Here is a 21,364-nt window from a genome sequence, read left to right as displayed (position 1 = left end):
TATTTTTTTCCACAGCACATTTTCGAGTTTTGAGAAAACTATTCGGAATATAACAATTTAGAATACTTTGGGCAATACCGGCTGAGGAAATGTTGGGTTCCAATAACTTGCATAGCTAGCTAGCTCGCATGCTAACCATTTAACACCGATATATTTTACTGCACTTTAGCTCGAAAACAACCCAACTCATTGACAACACATCTTTCGTCACTTTGTCAAAGCAGTCTTGAACAGCAAAATATGCCGGTAAAACCAATAAAATAGAATTTAGTTGCAATACCAAAGACTAGTACAGCTAGCTCGCATACTAACCAACTAAAACGCTAATATATATTACTGCAGTTTAGCTAAAAAAGAGCACCTAACTCAATGGCAACACAACATTCGTCATTTGGTAAAAGCAGCCTTGAGCAAATTACTCGGATTAAAACAAAAGAATACATACTTGGGGCGGTTTGTGTCCAGATATTAAATTCATCCTTTGGTCGGTCGGTCTTGTTTGTGTTCTTCTAATGTCCTACACAACAATAGGATTAAAGCTTCTTTTTAGCGCTTTTTAATGTGTTTTAAAGAGAGAAAATGACTTCGTATAGTAGCTCAGGAAAGTCCCATCTATCTAATTCATTCAGTAGAGTTCCCCCACCTGATAGTAATTAACAATTTACCAAATGTAATGTTTTAGTTTTAATGTTTTTTTCCCATATTCAAAATGTACATGACATATTTCCATACAATTAAAATTGAACTAAAGTTCAAATCATTTTTTTCAAATAAAATGTTAAGTATATGCACACTAACTTTATTTAAATAGGTCAAAACGTTCTATCAATACATTTAATTAACAATTTACATTTTTACAAGCATATTCACACGGTTAATGTATTTTGACAATATATTATATATCCTGTCCCCTTTTATATTTTAAATTCTTGAAAGTATATATAAAAAATACATTCACTGATATAAAAAAATGTTTTACATTATTTCCACTTAATTTTTCATAACAGGAAAACAACAACCGCACTTGGTTGATTGAAAACTTTATTTCCAGAGTAAAATAAATGGCTTAGAAAAAGAGTACGAAAAGGTCCAAACTAGAACTGCAGTATCATTTCTCAGTAGCATTTGAACAGTCCAATTTCTTCACACAACTGCACTATTATTATTATTTTTGTGCACGCATACACACACACAAACACACACTGATCCTCCCATAGATTTCCACTTGTAGAGAATGAATCTCCGACATTTCCTCCTCCTTCTGAAAACCATTTTCTGTGGAAGCACTCTCTCAATAGGGCTTTTATCAAGATAAATATATTACTCCTCATCTCTTTTTATTTCAAAATAAACAAAGATATACCTTTTCATCTGAATGCACTCCTGGGCTATATGTAGGAATTCAAACAACATTGCAACATGTACAATACACTCCCTTATTAAGACAAATCAGGCAGAATAAACTCCTGTGACAGAAAAAAGACATGCTAGTGACATCTGATACAAACATGTACGACGAAGTGTTAGGGCCAAAGAATTTGAATTTGAACTTTTTGGGGAACTACGAGGAAAAAGTAGCAATTTTACAGAAGTTTTAATGCTACGTAAAGTTCTGTAATATTAGGAATTACTTTTTTTGTGTGTGGCCCTAATACTTTGTCGTAGTGATCCGTGATTCAAACTCAAGAGGTCAGAGGTCATGACAGCCTTGTAAACACTTGGCAACCTTGATGTAAATTAACAATTGACGGAATTTTTGTCATTTTAGACGTTAAGTGACGGTGGACAAAGAGGAGCAGGGCCACTGTGAGAAAGCTAAACATAAAGTATGATATTATAATACTATAAAGGAATAAAATGTGGTAGTATGAGGACAGGATGGGGATGTTTGGAGGGAAAACAGGGATTGATAATGTGAAATAGTTATACAACAAAAAGCGTGATGACAAGAAAAAAAAATTTTTTTAGAAGGGTAGTTTTAAATTTATTAATCTAATCAATATACTTCTATAGTTTTTAAGTATTTTTGCAAAATGTCCCCAGTCAAATTGTACATCCACACGCCTGCTAATTCCAATGTTTAATGGCATATTCAATTGCAGTTATTTTAAATGTAATCCTTTATAAAATATCCTGCGGTATTTCAAATATAATTTAGAAAAATGAGCAATCGTTGATTGAAAAACACATGAAATGTGGAAAAAAATGTTGCCATTCCTTCAGTGACCCCGACCCCTAAAAAAAACACCCCAAATCTGACATCACCCACTTAACGCAGTGTCAGTAAACGCAGCACGAAGTAACCAATGTCACCATTTATCCGCCTAGCGACTAGTGTTGCAAACAAGCTACTTACCTTTCGACTAAACTCCCCCCGAAAAAAAACATTGTAATTGCCTTGAGTGGCCACAAGATGGTAGTAAACCACCTTTTTTCCAAAAGAAAAAACCTGTTGATCCAAATCCATGACGGCAAAATAGCCTCGATTTTCAGCAAACGACGACAACGTGGGCTAGCTTTGTTAGCTTTGCTAGCTTTACTAGCATATCCCCGGCCTACAAAACCGACTCCATGTTCTCACATAACTCGTGGTCCTCCAAGTTGTATATAAACTGTGTCCTGTCTACTTTGGGAGCGTCCGAGAGTGACGGGTAATAGTCGCTGGGCGACATGTTGGCCCCTTGGCTTTTGATGTAAGCGTCGTGGTTGCGGCGGAGGAAGTACCACGTGGTGGTGTAGAGGACAAACGCCACCACCTTGAGGCAGATGGCTAAGCTCACGTACAGGCGGCGGTAGGACAGGTTGTCGTAGAGCAGGCAGGCGCCTTTTTCGCCGCACTCCGAGCTCCAGAACAGGCACGTCGAGTCGATGCCGGCGCCGAAAATCAGCGGAGGTGGGATGAAACCTGGAGAAAAGAAGTGCCGTTAGCTATATAATTATTTCAGACTAAGGCAGGGGTGATGGATAATTAGACCACATGTGTCAAAAAGGTGGGCCGGGGGCCAAATCTGGCCCATCACATCATTTTGTGTGGCCCAAGAAAGTCAATGATGAGTGTTGACAAAACAGAAGAAAATTGTTTGGGTCTTTCTTTTGGACCCTTTGGTAGCCTAAAGCACGTTTTGAAAAATTAAAAACAGTCTTATGATGGCTTAAATAGCAAAAAAAAATGCACAGTATGCCTCCAAAAAAGTTTTAAAGTTAGTGTGAGGCTTTTCGGGAACCAAAAATTATGTTTACAGTAATTTAGGTGTTGTTATTTCTTGTTAATTTGAATAAATAATCTTCCTCGGCAAAACAGTTTGAATGTAAACAAAGGACGAAAGTGGACAAACATAATATTGGACTTTTTTTTACTTTTAAACTTCAAAACGTTAAAGAAAAAAATATAAGAATGATCTCAAAAAGCTAATGATTAGAAATGGAGTCAACAACGTCAGAAAATAGTTAAAATAGTAAAATGCAATTTTTTGGAAGCATAAATAATAATCCTGCATCATTTAAATACCTCATTGTATAGGTCCAATCAACATGTGTTTTACCTAAAAGTCGCAGTAGAAGGAAGAAGACCCCCAGGGCGTATGATTTGAGTTCGGGGGTGACGGTCCTGATCAGGACGATGACAGAGGGGGTCTGGGCCATGGCGCCCACCAGGCTGCACACGCAGATGATGCAGAGGAAGGTGAGGAAGGCCTCCTGGCAACCGGCCGTCGGGCATTTCCCCGGCACCGCCGTGGCCAGTTCGCTCTCGGCCGATACGCAAGAGCATCCGCTCAAGTTCTGTTTAAAAGAGAAGGAAAAAGACGCATTAGAACCCATACACTATTGGTGTCAAAGTGGCGGCCCGGGGGCCAAATGTGGCCCGCCGCATCATTTTGTGCGGTCCGAGAATGTAAATGATGAGTGCTGACTTTCTGTTTTAGGATCAAATTGAAATGAAGAGTATAGATGTATATTAAATTTCATGATTTTTCCCCTTTTAAATCAATAATTGTCATTTTTTATATATTTTTTCTGTTTTTAGTTCAAAAATCATTTTGTAAAATCTAAAAATATGTTTAAAAAAAGCTAAAATAAACATTGTTTTAGATATATAAAAAACTGAATATTCAGGGATTTTAATCCAGTTCTTTTAATCCATTTATATAAAAAAGAGGGTGCAAAGACCTGAGAGCTGGTTTGCTTGCATCCAGCGAAGCAGCCCGACAGGTAGGTGACGCCATTGGAGCCGCACACGGGGCTGATGGACGATGTCAAGCAGTTGCACTGGTTGACGCACGCCGCTTCCGGCTTCTTGCCAGCTTGCAGCGTGCTGAAAAGACGTACAAAGCATTGTGAATATTTCATCCTCCGTAAAAAAACATAAGTCAATCTGTCCTCTACCGCCCCCAGGTGGCTCAAGATGGAAAAGCTCTTACTCGTTGCCAAAGTATGAGACGGTCACGCCGGCGACGGAGCCCGTGTCACAGCCCAGAAAGAGGAAGGAGATGTAGCAGGCGGTGGAGATGAGGTTGACCAACATGGCCATCCGGATGGCTCCCAAGGCCGATAGGTTGAGCTTCTTCACCAGAAGGCCGCCCATGAAGATCCCCAGGCAGGCGCAGGGGATGGCCGTCATGCCTGTAAAAGGCGACGGACAAAGTCAGAAGGGAGTTTGGCGGCGCCAGGGAGCGGCGACGGGTACACACCTAGTAGCTGGTTGGCCGAGGTGGTGGTCAGGTTGAATTGCTGCTCCAGGTATTTGGCCAAAAAAGCGGCAAAGCCGGCCACCACGGCAATTTCCATGCAGGCCGCCAGGATGATGCAAGTGAAGACCGGGTTGGAGAGCAAGTGTTTGGTCACTTTGGGGATCACTGCGGGGGAAAAAGAGCGGTTTTGCTATGATTACTTTGAGCTAGTATTGAGAGCAAGCAGGGACTAAGTCCATTGTTTTGATGGACTGCAAGAGCTAGATGGCATTAAAAGTCCAAATTCTGATTTTGTTCTATCAATTCTGGCCCGCTATTCTTCTTGACAGCTACCTAGTTAGTATTTTGACTACAAATGTATTTATTACTTATTTATTATTTGCTATTATTATTTGCTGTTATTATTTATTATTTGCTAGTATTATTTATTATTTGCTATTATTATTTATTATTTGTTAATTAAAATGTAGTATTTGCTATTAATATTTATTAATTTCTGTTATTAATTATTTGTTGTTGTTATTTGTGCACTTCCCTACTTATGTATGTTGTTGACAACTTACTATGTTGACTATTCATTTATTTATGACTTAATTATTGATCATATATTGTTATTATTTATTGATTAGCGTTGTGGTGATGCTTCAAATCTCATTATACATGAACAACGACAATAAAAGCATTGAATTGAATTCAATTCAATGCAATTCAATGGTCCTAATCCTCCACTGTTTCCACGATTCCACTGGTTACCACTAGAGGGAACCCTCATACCACCCGTTTAGCTTGCTCGGAGACTCGGAAAAAAACTATCGTGGTCTCTCACCCCTGAGTTGCTGGCAGCAGGTGGGGGTCTCGACGGGCCGATGGTCCGCCACGGCCCCGTTGCTGGGCTTGGCGGCATTGGAGTCGGGCTCGGAGTCGGGACTGAGAGGAACGGGGGGAAGCATTGCCTGCTGGCTCTCCGGCCCGTCCTCTCCATCTTTGAGGGACAACGACTGCGGGAAGCCAAACATCAGCAGCGATGAGCAGAAGAGTAAGGCACCGCACAGGAGGAAGCCCACCCACCAGGCCCCGATCCAACGCGGGTCGTCGGGGGTGATGCCCAGCTTATCTGCCGGGGGGAGTCGGGCGCCGTTAGCCACGTTAGCGGGAAAAATGTTTGTCTCCACCGCATACTTACCCGTGTCGATGAAGATGGCGTCCACGTAGAATTTGGTGCAAACGGAACCCAGGATGAAGCCGCAGGCGGGGCCGAACACCAGCGTGGAAAAGAGGATTCCTGCCACAGACATCAAATGCATTTTAAGCAACGTGTTTGTTGTTTTTAGCGATGAGGACGCCATTTTTTTCGCCCATGTGTGTCTAACATTTTCTATAGACATAGTAAAAAATGAGATTCAAATCCACTGACAAAATCCGGTACTTCAAAATGAGCTGTATCGAGATATTACTGATGATGACCATATTTTTTTGCTTATAGGCCGTATTTGGAACTCACAAAAATGACTCAAAGGTATGGCTTATATGCGAACCAGACTTGCAATACTCTTTTTCACCAGATGTCGGCAAAGTAACATTTACTACATGGTTATTTTCTGTTTTGCCTTAAGAAAACAACCATTACTGATAGAATGAATTCCTTATGAGAACATACTTTTGATTGATACAGTATCTTAGAAATACCACGTGCATTGATTTTTCTTAACATGTTCCCTTCAAAGTAAAACATTTGCACTCCCACCTAAAACCATGAATAGGGGGGCGGCTTATACGCGAGAAATTGTAAAATTCAATGATTTTAAGGCGATTTTAAGGATGTGGCTTGTACGTGGGGCGGCTTATACGCGAGAAATTGTAAAATTTAACGATTTTAATGCAATTTTAAGGGTGTGACTTATATGTGGAGCGGCTTATACGCGAGAAATTGTAAAATTTAACAATTTTAGGGCAATTTTAAGGGTGCGGCTTATACGCGAGAAATTGTCAAATTCAACGGTTTTAAGGCAGTTTTAAAGGGGCAACTTATACGTGGAGCGGCTTATACGCGAGAAATTGTAAAATTCAATGATTTTAAGGCAATTTTAAGGGTGAGGCTTATACGTGGGGCGGCTTATACGCGAGAAATTGTAAAATTCAACGGTTTTAAGGGCCATTTTAAGGGTGCGGCTTATATGTGGGACGGCTTATACGCGAGGAATTTTCAAATTCAACGGTTTTAAGGCAATTTTAAGGGTGCGGCTTATATACAAGTAAATAATATAATAAAGCACTAATTTTGCCTGGTCATAATTAGCTTTTCTTTTGAAAGAAAACAAAACTACAGGATTAGAAACTGTTCAATCATCATTCGCTAACAAAAAAGACTGGACGTCCGGATGTCAATGGCAATGTTAGCGAGGCAAAATGGAGCCAGGCTCGTTTTTTCGAGCCTAGCGGCAGTCCTGCAAAAGAAACTAATTTGATCATCACGTTGCAGTTGAAGCAAAAGCCTTTAGCATTGGTCAATGATCCTCCTGGGGGAGGACGTCACGTGTAATTCAATAACGGGAGCTCTGCCTCCGTCTAATTTGTTTAGAGGGCAACACAACCTGGCTGGGAAAGGGACCATGGCGGGTGGCCCCCGAGAGGCTTTTCCTTTCCGCATTTCTTTCAAAGAGCGTACCAACACCAATGACCATGGCTAAAGTGTATAAAAATAAATAAAGATAAAAAAATAGTATGGGTATCAAACTCGGATTTTGGCTAGTGAGCCACGTTGATGCCAACTACATTTCATGTGGGACGGACTAGTTTATTTTTGGACCAAAAACTTCACTTATTGGCTGCCATTGATGGTGCTTTTGATTGGGCGACTGGCAGCAATCATAACAACTGAAAATGTTCGTATGTTATATTTTTAAAAAAAGATTGCTATTGTCTATATAAAAAATAAATATGAAAGGATTATAGGATCCATGCATCCATTGTTTTGCTTTTTAACAATAAAAATAGGATAAAAAATACTAAGATACTAGACAATTATTGCTAAGATAATGAAAATACATATAGACAATTATTTTTTTTAAAAAGTTAAATAAATTATGATCATAAACTTTCATTTGGGTGAATGACAAGGGTCGCGTGGGGTGCTGGAGCCTATCCCAGCCAACTACAAGCAGTAGGGATGGGATATCAGCCAATCACAGTAATAATAAACTTTGTTTTTTCATTCATTTTAGATTATTTAAAAAATGTGGAGATTTTTCCATTACATTTTTTCTTTTTTAGTTCATTTTATATTATTTTTCTATCATTTAAAACATATATTTTTTAGTTTTCCAATAAACTTTGTGTCTTTTTTAGTTTGTTTTATATTTATTTATTTAAAATGTATTATTTTAATGATTATATTATTATATTAATTTATTATTTTAATCTATATTGTGGTTTTCTGTTTCAATTTATGTCTTTTTTAGTTCATTTCATATTTATTTATTTTACATTTTTTGTTTGTTTCCCATTACATTTTATTGATAATTTTTTTGCAAACCATTTTCTTTAACTTTTCAATTTTTTCACTCAATTTTTCCATTCAATTTTGGCTCACCGATTCAACAAATTTGGCATGTTTCAACATCTTTTAACCTTCCTATTTCTTCACAAAGCGGGCGGCAGGTAGCGGTTACATCACCCTTATCCTCATCTATGCCTTGAAGAGGGAAGTTGGTGAGCTTCCATTCTTAGCCTCTCAATTTCTGACCTCACATGAACGCTATTCATCTCCAACCGACGCAACACGACCATCTTTGGTCACCTCAACAACTCCCATGTCGTCGCACCGAGCCGTCTTTTTGACATTTGTTGTCTCCACTCCTCTTTATCTCTGAGAAGGATAACGTCGAGCCGTCCGTTTGGCGGCGCCCGCCCGCCCGCCGTCCATGTCTTATCTCGCCTGGTGGTGGGATTAAACCCGGCCAATTTAAGCAAGGATTATGGAAGAGAAGGAATTGGCTTTGTAGGGTAAAAAACGCTAAACACGGCAGACATTTCCATCCAAGGGACTTTTGCAATAAAAGTAACCAAACTTGGGGCTTTTTTCTAAACACAACAATGTTCCAAAACCACAAAAATGCTTCCGCCATTGCCCCGTGTGGTTTTTTTGGGGGGAACTCCCTTGATGGTGAAAACGCTCACTTGACATAATTCTTTATTTTCAGTTTTCAGACAATAAAACATGCTTTTTTTTAAATCAGCGTAATTTTTTGGTCTATACCAGGGGTGTCAAACATACGGCCCGCGGGTCGGATTAGGGCCCGTCTGGTGGTTTGGTACGGCCCGGGGAAGAAAGCTGCATTGTATAAAAAAAAAATAGGATTTTTCTTTAAAGTTTGTAGTTCTTGTATTATCCGCTAGGGGCGCAGTGTTTTAGTACGTGCAGACAACATGAATTGACATTTCTTTATGTTCTTATGTTATTCTCTTGTTCATAATATATTGTTCATAATGTAAATGGAAAATTCTGTTAATAAACATTCTGATAATTACTCATTCTTTGCACTAATTACTAGTATTAATGACTAATACAAAGGAAAAAAAGTGGGCTTATTGTTAGTTCTATGTCATTTTGCAATGAGTTTACTGGTCCGGCCCGCTTGCTCTCAAATTAAGCTCTATTCGGCCCGCAGACCAAATGGAGTTTGACACTCCTGGTCTATACTGAGCCGGGAAAATGAAATCCTCTTCTGACCCATTTTTAATTTCGTCTTCCAACTCGTCACCCTTTAAAAACAACGAGTCTACACTGCCGTTTTCCATGAATCATTACTATTAACTTTTTAACTATGCAGCGGGAAACTGTTACACAAATAATTTTGTTTCTGCTATTTTAACAGTTGTGGGAGTCTTGATTATTGATTTTTTTAATACTATGAGTAGATTTTATCAGAGATTTAGTGTGTAAAAACTTTTGAGAACTGGCAATGTCATAGTAATGCTGGTGGGAGCTAACAGGTAAAAGTCATGCTAACGTCACAGCGTCTTATTTGGTTGGACGAAGCACGCGGGATTAACGGCTGATCCGCCAAGACGGCGCTAACCGCATTAGCAACGACAGTAGCTTTCACTGGGGATGGCAATTTGTCGCAAGTGGCTTTTAGGCTACGTATCACTTGTCCCGCCCGCTAGCACGTGTTTACGTCATGTTAAATGAGAAAGAGGGAAAATGATATTAATAAGGGAGGATAACATTCATTAGTCTGTCATAATGGTTATCCTCACAAGCGTCATGGGGAGGATGCTGGATGTAATTGAATTCAAGGATAAAAACTGTTGTTTTTGATAGAAAAATTAGGAGATTTAAAAAAAAAGTAATTGCTAATGTTTTATTTTAATAATTTATCTGCATAATCTTCAACTGTAAATCCTCATTTTCATGATTTTTACCAAAAAGGTATTGATTCAAAGTGATTAAATTTTTTTGGACAATTTTGTTGCAAAAACATTCCCAAAATCAGAATGGAAACAACATTTAACAGAACTAAACCCCATAAAGAACTGGCATCCACATACTTATTATACATCATAATTAATGTGGCTTCTGTGAACCAAAATGTAAAATAACATTGTCCCTTTTGCTGATTTTGTTTTAATTTAAAACATTTAAAACACCATTTTTTAAATATAAAATTCCCATTGACTGTGCTAAATGTCCAACACATTTCTGCCAAAAACTCCCAATCAAAATGGATTGATTGGACATCTCACCAACAATTTTGTCCCTATAGATAAAATACATTTCTATATTACAGCCATCGTTTATATTTTTTAAATGAAAATTGCAACAATATTGTGCCATTAGGCGGTCAACTCAACTTCCTTATCGTGGAACATAATCCTCTCAAATAAATCATTGCGTTCCTATAGCGATGCCGTTGATTTTACGCATCCGTGACCCAAATAACGAGCTTAAAAAGTAGGCTCAACTCCATTTCAAAGGCCATTTCGCCAACACACTTAAACCTGGCAACCCCACATCCAGCAAAATTAGACAAATTGGAACTTGGGGATGGCTTCGCGTTCGAATCCCTTCGAGACTCTCGTGCCATATGGTCGCTAAATAAAAAGTACGGCTTATGGGGATGTTTAAAACTGTTTGGGATTTGACCCGATGGGATAAGTCCAGTTTGGGGGCTGTCCGCCATTAAACACAGGTCGGCCATTGGCTGTTGTTATATTATATTGGATATATAGTTTTTTTTTTTTTAAAAACATGGATGTCGCCTGAAAAAGGCGGCGTGCCAGACAGATCGGAGTCCTGATGTATAATTTAAAGGCTGCCACGGCCCGTGGCTCTTTTTGCATGACGGTGAAAAGAAAATTCACTTAAGTTAAATGGACAAATTCATCTAAAAATATCTGTCATTGAAAAAGGAAAAAGGAACAACCAACACTTTTAGGATTAAGGATGTGAACCTAAACGGAAATCGGATGGGAATGTGGGGAATTGAGCCCAGTTTCAGAGGATCGGAATCGAGTTAAAAAAATAAAAAAAATATGAATTTTTTTGTCATTAGCTGCCATTGGCGTCCAACCCATCAAATTACATTGGACGGCTTTCTCAATGGTTATGAAAAATGGTAAAGTTAAAATGATCCATAAATATAATGCAAAATTATTTTCTTATGGCATTTATTTAATTTTATTTCGAATTTCAAAACCCGCCACTATTATTTAGCTCTAAAAATATACACTGCCCCCAACTGGCTAGCAAAATAATCCCCATTGTGACTCAAAACCCCCATTTTATGTTTTTATATTATTGTTCCTCTACTAAAAACTTTCATATATCCACCAAGTGAAAAGGAATTACTCTAATTAATCCCTTTATTCGTTTTTAGGTTATCTTGGCCATAAAAATATGTATCCAAGCTCTACTTACTGGAAAAAGTACTTAATCTTAACGTGTGGTAAATAAAATGAAATTTGGGTGAGTGACAGCGTCTGAGAAGAAAAATGTGGTAAATATAACATAATTTGAGGGATTTAATGATGTAATGTTTGGGTTGTGAAGCTTTGTCCAGCCATAAGGTTAAAACAAACAAAGAATTAAGTGAAATTGAATTACTGTATTACACTCAGCTTAGGAAGGAATTTGTTATTCTAAAAATAGAATAGGCATAGAATTTCTAATAAAAAGTTTGACGAGTGTAAAATTCCTAAACTAAATTAAATCATGAGTCCCCTATTATTTTTCACAGTAAATAAACATATTTTTAAAAACACTATATTCACTCTTTCACATTTAAATAAAACAACAAAAGGTTAAAACATAATATATTTGCCCTTTTTCTGATTAAATTATTTTTTTTAAATCCACAACTAGAGAAAATGTGCTTTTAAGAGGCTCAAATTGAAGATTTGTGCTAATTTTAATGTCCAAAAAATGATTTTTCCACGCTCCAAAAAGCTATCAATTCATGAATCAATTACTTTTATCAGCCTAATGAATTGTAAGACCTAAAAATGCATGGTGACATATGATCCAATGGCAATATAAAAGGATTAACTTCCCTGTGATCTCTTCCACCATTTAGGTCAATACAGTTAGGCTACTTTAAGTTAATCTTTTGAGTCCAATTAACCCGGTGTCAGGAAGACCTAAAACCACTAATTGACCTCAATTCAAGACCTATTGGCCACTTTTGAGGACCAAAAATAATGTGCCGCCTTCAAAGCCATTCTCAAAGAATTGCGCTAACAATTATTAAAAACATGGAGATTAAAATAACAATATTACCAGTCATTCATTGTACTACGACAATAGAACAATGGCACTATTGTGTAGTAGTTTGGGATTAAAAGTCAAATATTACATTAACAGGTGCCTTATTAGCCTGTTGTTCTACTTTGAATTATTTTTAAAGGATGTTTTTTCTTGGGTTTTTGCTCAATTAAAAAATGGCCCTGCCTTAAAAAGTGGATTTCAAGTCAAAATGGCACTGCTGGTGAGATTTTAGTTGGAGACGGTAGGGTGTGTGTGGCTGTCCGGTAGGTGGATGGCGGCAGACGCGGCAGCTGCTCACCACAAGCTCAGCCAGCGACGTCAGTCAGCGTGGGGAGCAGCTGCTAACAGCTTCCCTCGCCAAGTGCGCACGACTAATTGTCGGTCGGGGCTAGAGGAGGCATCCAGAGTACTAGCGGCTGGATTAGAGGAGCACATCATTGGCCATTTCCTTCACTTTGAGCTATTTTGGAATTTAGATTTGATTTATCGACAGTTCCCTATGCTGAATTTCAACCCTACTTAGCCTACCTTAGCCATCTTGGGAGTTTTACTTCAAAATTAAACGAGTGTTGTACTAAATTAGTAAACTAGCAGTGAAAATACCCCATTTACAGTCTTCCCTCAATTATTGTGACTTCAATTCTTTGTGATTTTTTTCTGCTATTAGTTATTCAAAATATATATATATATATATATATTTTTAAAGTTCATCAAAATGTGAAAGGGTGGACCAGTGGAGCGAGTGGTTAGTGTGTCGGCCTAACAGCTCTGGGGTCGGGGGTTCAAATCCAAGTCATACCCAGTTTGGATGTTCTACCCGGGTCTGTGTGGATTTTCTCTGGGTATTCTGATGTCCTCCCACATTCTAAAAACATGCATGGCAGGCTGATTGGAAACTCTAAATTACTTCTAGCTATGAGCGATTGGTCGTGTTTCTGGGGATTGGCTCCAGCAACCCCTCAACCCTAATAAGGATGAGGCGTTTCAGAAAATGGAGGAAAATGTGAAAATCCACACTGAAACTCGCAAGTAGAAGCCACTCCCCTGTTTTCCACTTACTACTCAGCACTAAAAACAAATAAACAGTAGTTATAATACTATAGTACTACACAATTGATCTGCTTTACATTAACCGCAATACTCCAGGGATTACATTAAAGGCAATGGACGTCTACCAATGAGTTATGACCTCATCTCCCATATCTACAAATAACCACAGCACCCCCCACCATCCCCAGAAATAAAGAGCAATTGAGTTCATGAAATAAGCATCCACGTAATGATGAGGGCATTTAATGAGGTGCGCCGGCCACCGCAGTGCGCCGCGGCGACCTTGCTCAATTGACGGACGGCGCAACCTCCCTCCCTGGCTGGCACCACTCAATCAATGCGTCTTGGGATCTGCGGCCACGATGCGCACTTCTTCCCCGCCGTCCTTGCGCAAGGTCGGCGGCGGCGGCGCCTTCAATCCTACCGGATGATTTTTAAACCCTTATTTGAGCCTCCTTCAAATGTACAAACAAACAACATCCAATCGTGTCAACAAGCTCTCTGCCTCCGCCCACTTTATCCGTAAGCTCCACCTCCAACGGATGACAAAAATCCCCGTTTTAATCAGCGGGTGTCGAAGCCTGACCTAGATTGCGTTGAGAAAGCGCCGCGGTGGCCGAGGTTTACTGGAGAAGGAGGAAGGTGTCACCAGTGCGGGTTGGCCCAAATACTTGGCGGCCCTACGGCGTGTCGCGGCGTGGCGTGGCGAGGCCACCTGCGGATCTGCTCTAAGGCTTCAGGCTATGGTGGCAGATGGAAAACACGTCCCGACAGATGCTGGCGTGACTTCGCAATAGACGTCCAATCATGTGGCTCTTGAAAACGACATGGAAAGTCTTAAAATGAGTCACTAGGAATGTTCCCTCTAATTTTTCGTTGGTCTGGGCAGAAAGACAACATCCCTGACCAGTGTGAGTGACATCATCATTGCTCGCCAGTATCACATCTGCTATAAGCAGGTGTATGTCAATGTTCAGTCTATTTTTTTTGTGTAAATCATGCTGTAAAACGCAAAAAAACATAAGAGTGGACAGAGCTACTGCTACTGGTTACCGCGTAAATGGCGCCATCATGGGGAAAGGGGTTAAAAAAAAGTTTGGATTTTATTTACTGCGCGCCATATGATTGCTGCTGCGCAGAGAAGACGAGATTAGTGCGCAATTTTGAAGTAGTAGTGCTCACTAGTGAAAGTCCAGTCCATTTGAACTGGGAGGGCTGGGAGAAAATCAACTTTCTGGTCATGTGGATTTCCAAAAGTCAATAAAAATATTCTTAAAATTCGAAATTCCAACTGTGGAACTGACTTTTCCATTAGAACTGACTTTGAACAAACGCTGCCAGCCCTCCCGGATCAAATCGATTGGGCGTTCAGTAAGGTCGATGAGTTAAAAAATGTCAAGATCTCACGGGTATGATGATGATGATGATGATGGTGATGACGATGCAAGCTTTCTACTCCCACTCGAGTCACTTAAAGCCAACAACAACACACAGTAGAGCGCCTTGTTTAAGTGATTCGCAGGATTTCAACAAAGAACCTCATTCACATTGAAATCACCAAAGCCGCAGCATTTTCATTTGTTAGCCTCACATTCCACATAAAACCAACTGTCTGAATAGGCTCCTTTTCATATGGATCAATATTGGTTCATCATTGTATGGAAAGCCCTTTCAGCACAGCGCCACCTAGTGGATTTATAACACAATCCCCTACTACAGCTAATACTACTACCACTGCCACCACTACTACTGTTCTATAATCCGGTAACTTATTTTAACATACTCCATAAATTGATGGTGCGCCTTATAGTGCAGAAAATACGGTAATAAAAGTGGTCCATGATGACATCAGCTGAATAATAAAAACGGCAGTCATCTTTTTGACTTATATGCAACTACAGAGTACGATATATAACGGCATGTGTCAAAGTGGCGGCCCGGGGGCCAAATCTGGCCCGCCGCATCATTTAGTGCGGCCCGGAAAAGTAAATCATGATTGACAACTTTGTTTTAGGATTAAATTAAAATTAAGAGTATAGATGTACATTAAATTTCCTGATTTTCCCCCTTTTAAATCAATAATTGTCCTTTTTTAATAATTTTTTTCTGTTTTTAGTTTAAAAATAATTTTGTAAAATCTAAAAATATATTTTAAAAAAACTAAAATAAACATTGTTTTACATCTATAAAAAACTGAATATTCAGGGCTTTTAATCCAGTTATTTTAATCCATTTAAAAAAACAGCATTAAATAAACTTAAAGTTCCTTGAATGACCAATCAAATAAACGTTACAGTGAGCAACTATGTGCCATTTCTTTCTTTACCACCACAACTAGGGCAGACTTTCAGGAATTCAACCAGTTGGAGGCACGCCTTGTGATGATGTCATTCACCCACAAGAAAACAGGCGCCGCCATTTTTTGCAGCGTCGTCTGGTTAGAGCTCCATGGTAACCAAAACCTGTTTTCAGTGCCACGTTACTGTTTTCCACTCCGAGAAGTTGCAAGTAATGACGTGATTTTTTTTTTTTAGCATACGCATTCGCTCATTAAACGTGATAAATTTAAGCGGACAGATTCCTAAACATCAATTCCAACGAGTTTGTGGCACTCACATCTTGCGTGACTTTATTTATTTGATGTGATCATCGCTAATTAAAGGAAAACACACACGCGAATGGGATTCTTTAACTCACAGGTGTCAAAGTGGCGGTCCGGGGGCCAAATCTGGCCCGCTGCATCATTTTGTGTGGCCCGAGAAAGTAAATCATGAGTGCCGACTTTCTGTTTTAGGATCAAATTCAAATGAAGAGTATAGATGTATATTAAATTTCATGATTTTCCCACTTTTAAATCAATAATTGTCATTTTAAATCATATTTGATTTGTTTTGTGTTTTTAGTTCAAATCGCATTTTGTAAGATTTAAAAATAAATATAAAGATATTTTCCATTTTCCACTTTAATATTGATCATCATTAAAAATATATATTTTGTTTCCATTTGAAATGGAAAAAAATTATTAAAAGACATTTTCCATTACTAAGAATATAACAGCTCAAAGAAACATTGCTTTAAGAAGCTGAGATGCGTCTCAAACTCAAGAAAGGGTGCCGAAACGAAGCCTACACGCGACAAGTCTCGACATCAAAAAAAGAAGAAATGACTTAACAAGCAGCTGTGATGATAGGTCATTTAAGTTAGCCGTGGCTTTCGGCACCACTCCGAACATCCTGATTGGGGCCTAATGATTACTAAATGAGTCAGAGGGCCATGTTACAAAAAAGTGTGATTGCGACGCCCCGGTACAAACGAGGCATTGTTCAGGAAGGAAACTAGCAGACCGGAATAGATCTTAACTGTCGGGGCATCTACCAATAGCACCTTAGCGATCGAGGGGGGGAAAAAGCACTGCTGCAATACAGTAATCCCTCGAATAGCGAGGCTTCACGACATAGCAGATTCTTTTCTGGGGGAATTTTGTTTTAATTTAAAAAAATTGTCAGTTCAAAAAAAGTGCAAATTCAGGCTGATGTTTTTATTTTTATTTTTTTTAAATGGGGTGGTCCGACTTCACCATGCCTGGTCCACATTAACCGCAACAATCAATGTTTTTTTTTTGCTTTTTTTAAAAATATATTTTTAGATTTTACAAAACGATTTTTGAACTAAAAACACAGAAAGAATGGATTAAAAAATTACAATTATTGATTTAAAAAGGGGGAAAATCAGGAAATCAGGAGATTTGGCCCCCAGGCCGCCACTTTGACACCTGTGGGATAAGATCCAGATGCAATTAACGTATTTTCCGGACTATAAGACGCATTTTTATTTTAGCTTTTTTAAAATATATTTTTAGATTTTACAAAATGATTTTTGAACTAAAAACACAGAAAAAATGGATTAAAAAATTACAATTATTAATTTAAAAGGGGTAAAATCAGGAATTTTAACATATATTTATACTCTTATAATTTGATCCTAAAACAGAAAGTCGGCAAAAGCTTCAAAAGGAAAAAAATCACTATAATCCATTTCTACCATTTATGGTCTTGAGGTCAAAACCCAGTAGTAACTAGGCCAAGCCAGTAAAACTGCATCTTCCGGGCCATACCCAGAAAAACCCCATTTTGCAAGGAACCCTTCAAGATGACATTAGCGTGCGTCAAGTTAAAGTCGCTTATATAAACTGTTCAAGCCTGGCAGTCACTGTTTAGAATCACCACATTTCAGCAGCCATGATGAAAAGTCTCTAGAGAACTTTTAGTCAATGTGACTCTCGCGCCAGCCACCCAGTCCTCCTTCTAAACAACGCCCGGGGCTAAATTTATCCACAGTGGAAATTGTGAAACGGATGGCTTTTATTTGGAGCTTTGAAGGAATGTTCAGTCGCAATGTTTTAAGAGCACAACCATGGCGAACGAGTAAAAAAAAAAACAAAAAAAAAATCTCCAGGTAAACGGCAGTTATGAACAAAGGCGTGCTTTCCTCACAAGTCTAAAATGACTAATCTGTCATTTCCAGTTTAGGGGAGAAGAAAGACAGAACGCACTTTTGCTCAAAATTCAGTCTGACATGAACTCGGTGTATAAAAAATGCAAAAAACTAGCAGCAGTGTTCTAAAAAACACAAAAATTGTGCACAAAATAGCCCTTAAGGTCTCAAATTAGTCATTAGTCATACTGTATTCATTCATTATCCCAACTGATTATCCGAATTGGTCGCGGGGGGGTGCTGGAGCCTATCCTAGGGGCAATTGAACGAGCTAGCCTAGCATTTATGATCTCCAGATACTTGGAATAAAGGTTAAAAATAAGCAAGTAGAGGCAATTTGGACTAAGTATAGAGTGGAAACTAAAGTCTCGCCATAAAAGAATCCAAAGGAGTCTAAAAATAGTTATCTAAGAATAAATAATCATCTACAGAGACTTCAAATTAACGACATTATGACTTGCAAGGGTATTTTTGGAAAGCTCCCTTAATATTTATGATGATAAACATGATGGAAAAGCTATAGTATTTGGGTATGTCTACTGCAATAAGTGGAATATTTTTGGGAGGGCAATTTTTGATTTGATTTCAAACCAAGAACATACATTAAACTTAAAGTAACAACATACATAGACATCCGTTAACATGGGTTTTGCACCATAGCCTAAAAAAAATAACATAACAGGGGTGTCGGCCTTTGAAAAAATGCGGCTTATAGTCCGGAAAATACGGTAATTGCATCTGGATCTTATCCCACAGGTGTCAAGGTGGCGGCCCGGGGGCTAAATCTTCTGATTTCCTGATTTTCTCCCTTTTAAATCAATAATTGTCATTTTTTTAATCCATTTTTTCTGTGTTTTTAGCTCAAAAATCATTTTGTAAAATTTTAAAATATATTTTTAAAAAAGCTAAAATAAACAATGTTTTAAAACGATAAAAAATTGAATATTCAGGCCTTTTAATCCAATTTAAAAAAAATAAATCTAAATATATCTAAAATGGTCCGGCCCACATGAAACAGAGTTGACATTAATGCGGCTCACGAGCCAACCCGAGTCCGATCCCCATTACATAACAGCACACCAACCTGCATTTAAAGTTTTTACCATTTTTTCTTATAAAAAGCGACTCCCCTCGTCAATTAATAATGACATCATCCTCTTAATGTACTACCATAAAGCTCTCCCATTTTAATGCCAATTCCCCCAGCTGTTAAAAAGCTTTCGCTGTGTCCTGTACACTCAGTATACATTTAAGCAGTACATAGGGGGGGGGGGGGGGGGGGGGTCCTGTGGGAATCGCTAAAATTAGCGACAGACAAGGAAAGGTCACGGGGCAGTGGGAACGGAGCTCCCTTTGACGCCAGTTGTCCGATCACATCGATTTCCTTCAGCCTTAGAAACGCAAACCAGATAAAAACATTCCCTTTTAAACACGGTCAGACGTCTCGAGAAAGTCGGGCGGGCCTGGTTGGATTTGTTTAACTATTGTTTAAACAGCGCTCGGGGCTGGAGTACTCGCAGTGTAAAAAAACGCAGGCGCTGGAGTTGTTTTTCACAAGCCTTTGTGGTATGCGTGTGCAAGCCACTCCCATTACGCCAGGACGTGGGCAAGCCAGCCAGGCGGTTGGCATTCCTTGTTCCACACGGTTATTATGACTCGTCTGGAGGCCTTCGCTCTGATAGGCCCACGAGGCGAGATGTGTCCATGTCCGAGTTTTTTGATTCTAAGCTTGGCGTTTAGCATGGCTATTCAATTTTGGGTGTTTACTGTGGGCTTCTAGAAAGGCTGAAAACCTGTTCTACCAATAGAGGAGCAATAGAGAGCAGCAATAGAGGTTAGCATAAGAGGCTAACGGGCTAAATCGACTAGGAAAGTCCATTGCCACTAGGCCAACGTATAGAACTTAATATTAGATTAAAATTTAACATATAATACTCAATATTAGATTAAAACTCAACATATAGAACCTAATATTAGATTAAAACTCAATATTAGATTTAAACTCAACATATATGACTCAATATTAGATTTAAACTCAACATATATAACTCAATATTAGATTTAAACTCAACATATAGAACTCAATATTAGATTTAAACTCAACATATAGAACTCAATATTAGATTTAAACTCAATATGAGAGTTAAACTCAACATATAGAAGTCAATATTAGATTTAAACTCAATATTAGATTTAAACTCAATATTAGATTTAAACTCAATATTAGATCAAAACTCAATATTAGATTAAAACTCAATATTAGATTTAAACTCAACATATAGAAATCAATATTAGATTTAAACTCAATATTAGATTTAAACTTAACTTATAGAACTCAATACTAGATTTAAACTCAATATTAGATGTAAACTCAACATATAGAACTCAATATTAGATTTAAACTCAACATATAGAACTCAATATTAGATTTGAATTGTGACTTTCTGACAATGTGGCTAGGTGTGGCCAACTATTGGATGGGAGTGGAAATGCAGCCAACTATTGAATATTTCCAGATCCGTAAAAGTTCAATCAGACTGCCTTTAAATCAAGAATCGTGCCAACATGTAACAGAATTGAGCACGTTTTCAAAAATCTTGGCGAAATTTGAGTCCGCTATGCAAAACCAAGCAAGCGCCCTTTCGGCGTGTACGTAAACGGGCGAAGAATGCAAATAAACTGTGCCGTACGCAAAGGCAAATCTTGCAAAATTTCCAACAATCTCCTCCATTCACAGGGCCGGGGCCACATGACACGCCTGCGGCCGGGGGATTAGGGCGATCAGCTGAGCGCCAACTCAATACCGCATTGTTCCCTGCTTGTTTTCCCTGCAAAGCCCGCAGCTTATCAAAGGAGGACAGGATGGCTCGCACGCCTGCCAAAAACACCATCACTCCCAATCCACTTCCTCGCCGTGAAGCGCCAACCAAAACGGACACCGACCGGCCGGTGTCGCCACGTCAAGGCCTTCTCGCCAACAAATGGGCCTTCTCTACAAAGCGCCCGGGTCAAACAAGCTAATGCTAATTTAGGAAATTAGCTTTGGCGTCCGTCGCACTGTTGCATTTGTTGCCAGAGTGCAGAATTCCACCTTTTATTGTCTCTATGGCAAAGCGATGAAAACATAACAAGCAAAACAAATGCTATGAACTGATGTTACAAAGTCAGCTACTGTTTTATTCAAGGAATTGCAATGGATTTTAATGACCACATTTAACACAGTCGCTTACTTTTGAATTACTGCGATAAAAAAGTAGTAATCAATTTTGAGTTTTTTTGACATTTTCTGCTGTTTCTCACATTTGAACGCCAACCATTGTTTTTAAGCACAAAGACGCCAATGTTTTACTGAGTTTTACCCACTTTT

General features: G+C 38.7%; 1 protein-coding gene across 1 annotated transcript in view; it reads right to left on the bottom strand.

Annotated features, from left to right (window-relative positions):
* Positions 1-2,540: 2,540 nt before the first annotated feature.
* Positions 2,541-21,364, bottom strand: part of slco3a1a (solute carrier organic anion transporter family member 3A1a) — a 28,312-nt gene continuing 9,488 nt past the window's right edge. Inside the window, exons 3-9 of the mRNA XM_077710813.1 lie at positions 5,872-5,970; positions 5,515-5,802; positions 4,689-4,853; positions 4,419-4,620; positions 4,168-4,312; positions 3,543-3,780; positions 2,541-2,905 (exon numbers count right to left, since the gene is read on the bottom strand). Coding sequence (XP_077566939.1) covers positions 2,556-2,905; positions 3,543-3,780; positions 4,168-4,312; positions 4,419-4,620; positions 4,689-4,853; positions 5,515-5,802; positions 5,872-5,970 — 1,487 coding nt within the window. The 3' untranslated portion in view covers positions 2,541-2,555. The remainder of the gene's footprint in view (positions 2,906-3,542; positions 3,781-4,167; positions 4,313-4,418; positions 4,621-4,688; positions 4,854-5,514; positions 5,803-5,871; positions 5,971-21,364) is intronic.

The sequence above is a fragment of the Stigmatopora nigra genome, chromosome 2, assembly GCF_051989575.1.
Source record: "Stigmatopora nigra isolate UIUO_SnigA chromosome 2, RoL_Snig_1.1, whole genome shotgun sequence".
Classification (NCBI taxonomy): domain Eukaryota; kingdom Metazoa; phylum Chordata; class Actinopteri; order Syngnathiformes; family Syngnathidae; genus Stigmatopora; species Stigmatopora nigra.
The sequence above is the reverse complement of the archived record's forward strand: the minus strand, read 5'-3'. Positions and strand labels throughout refer to the sequence as shown.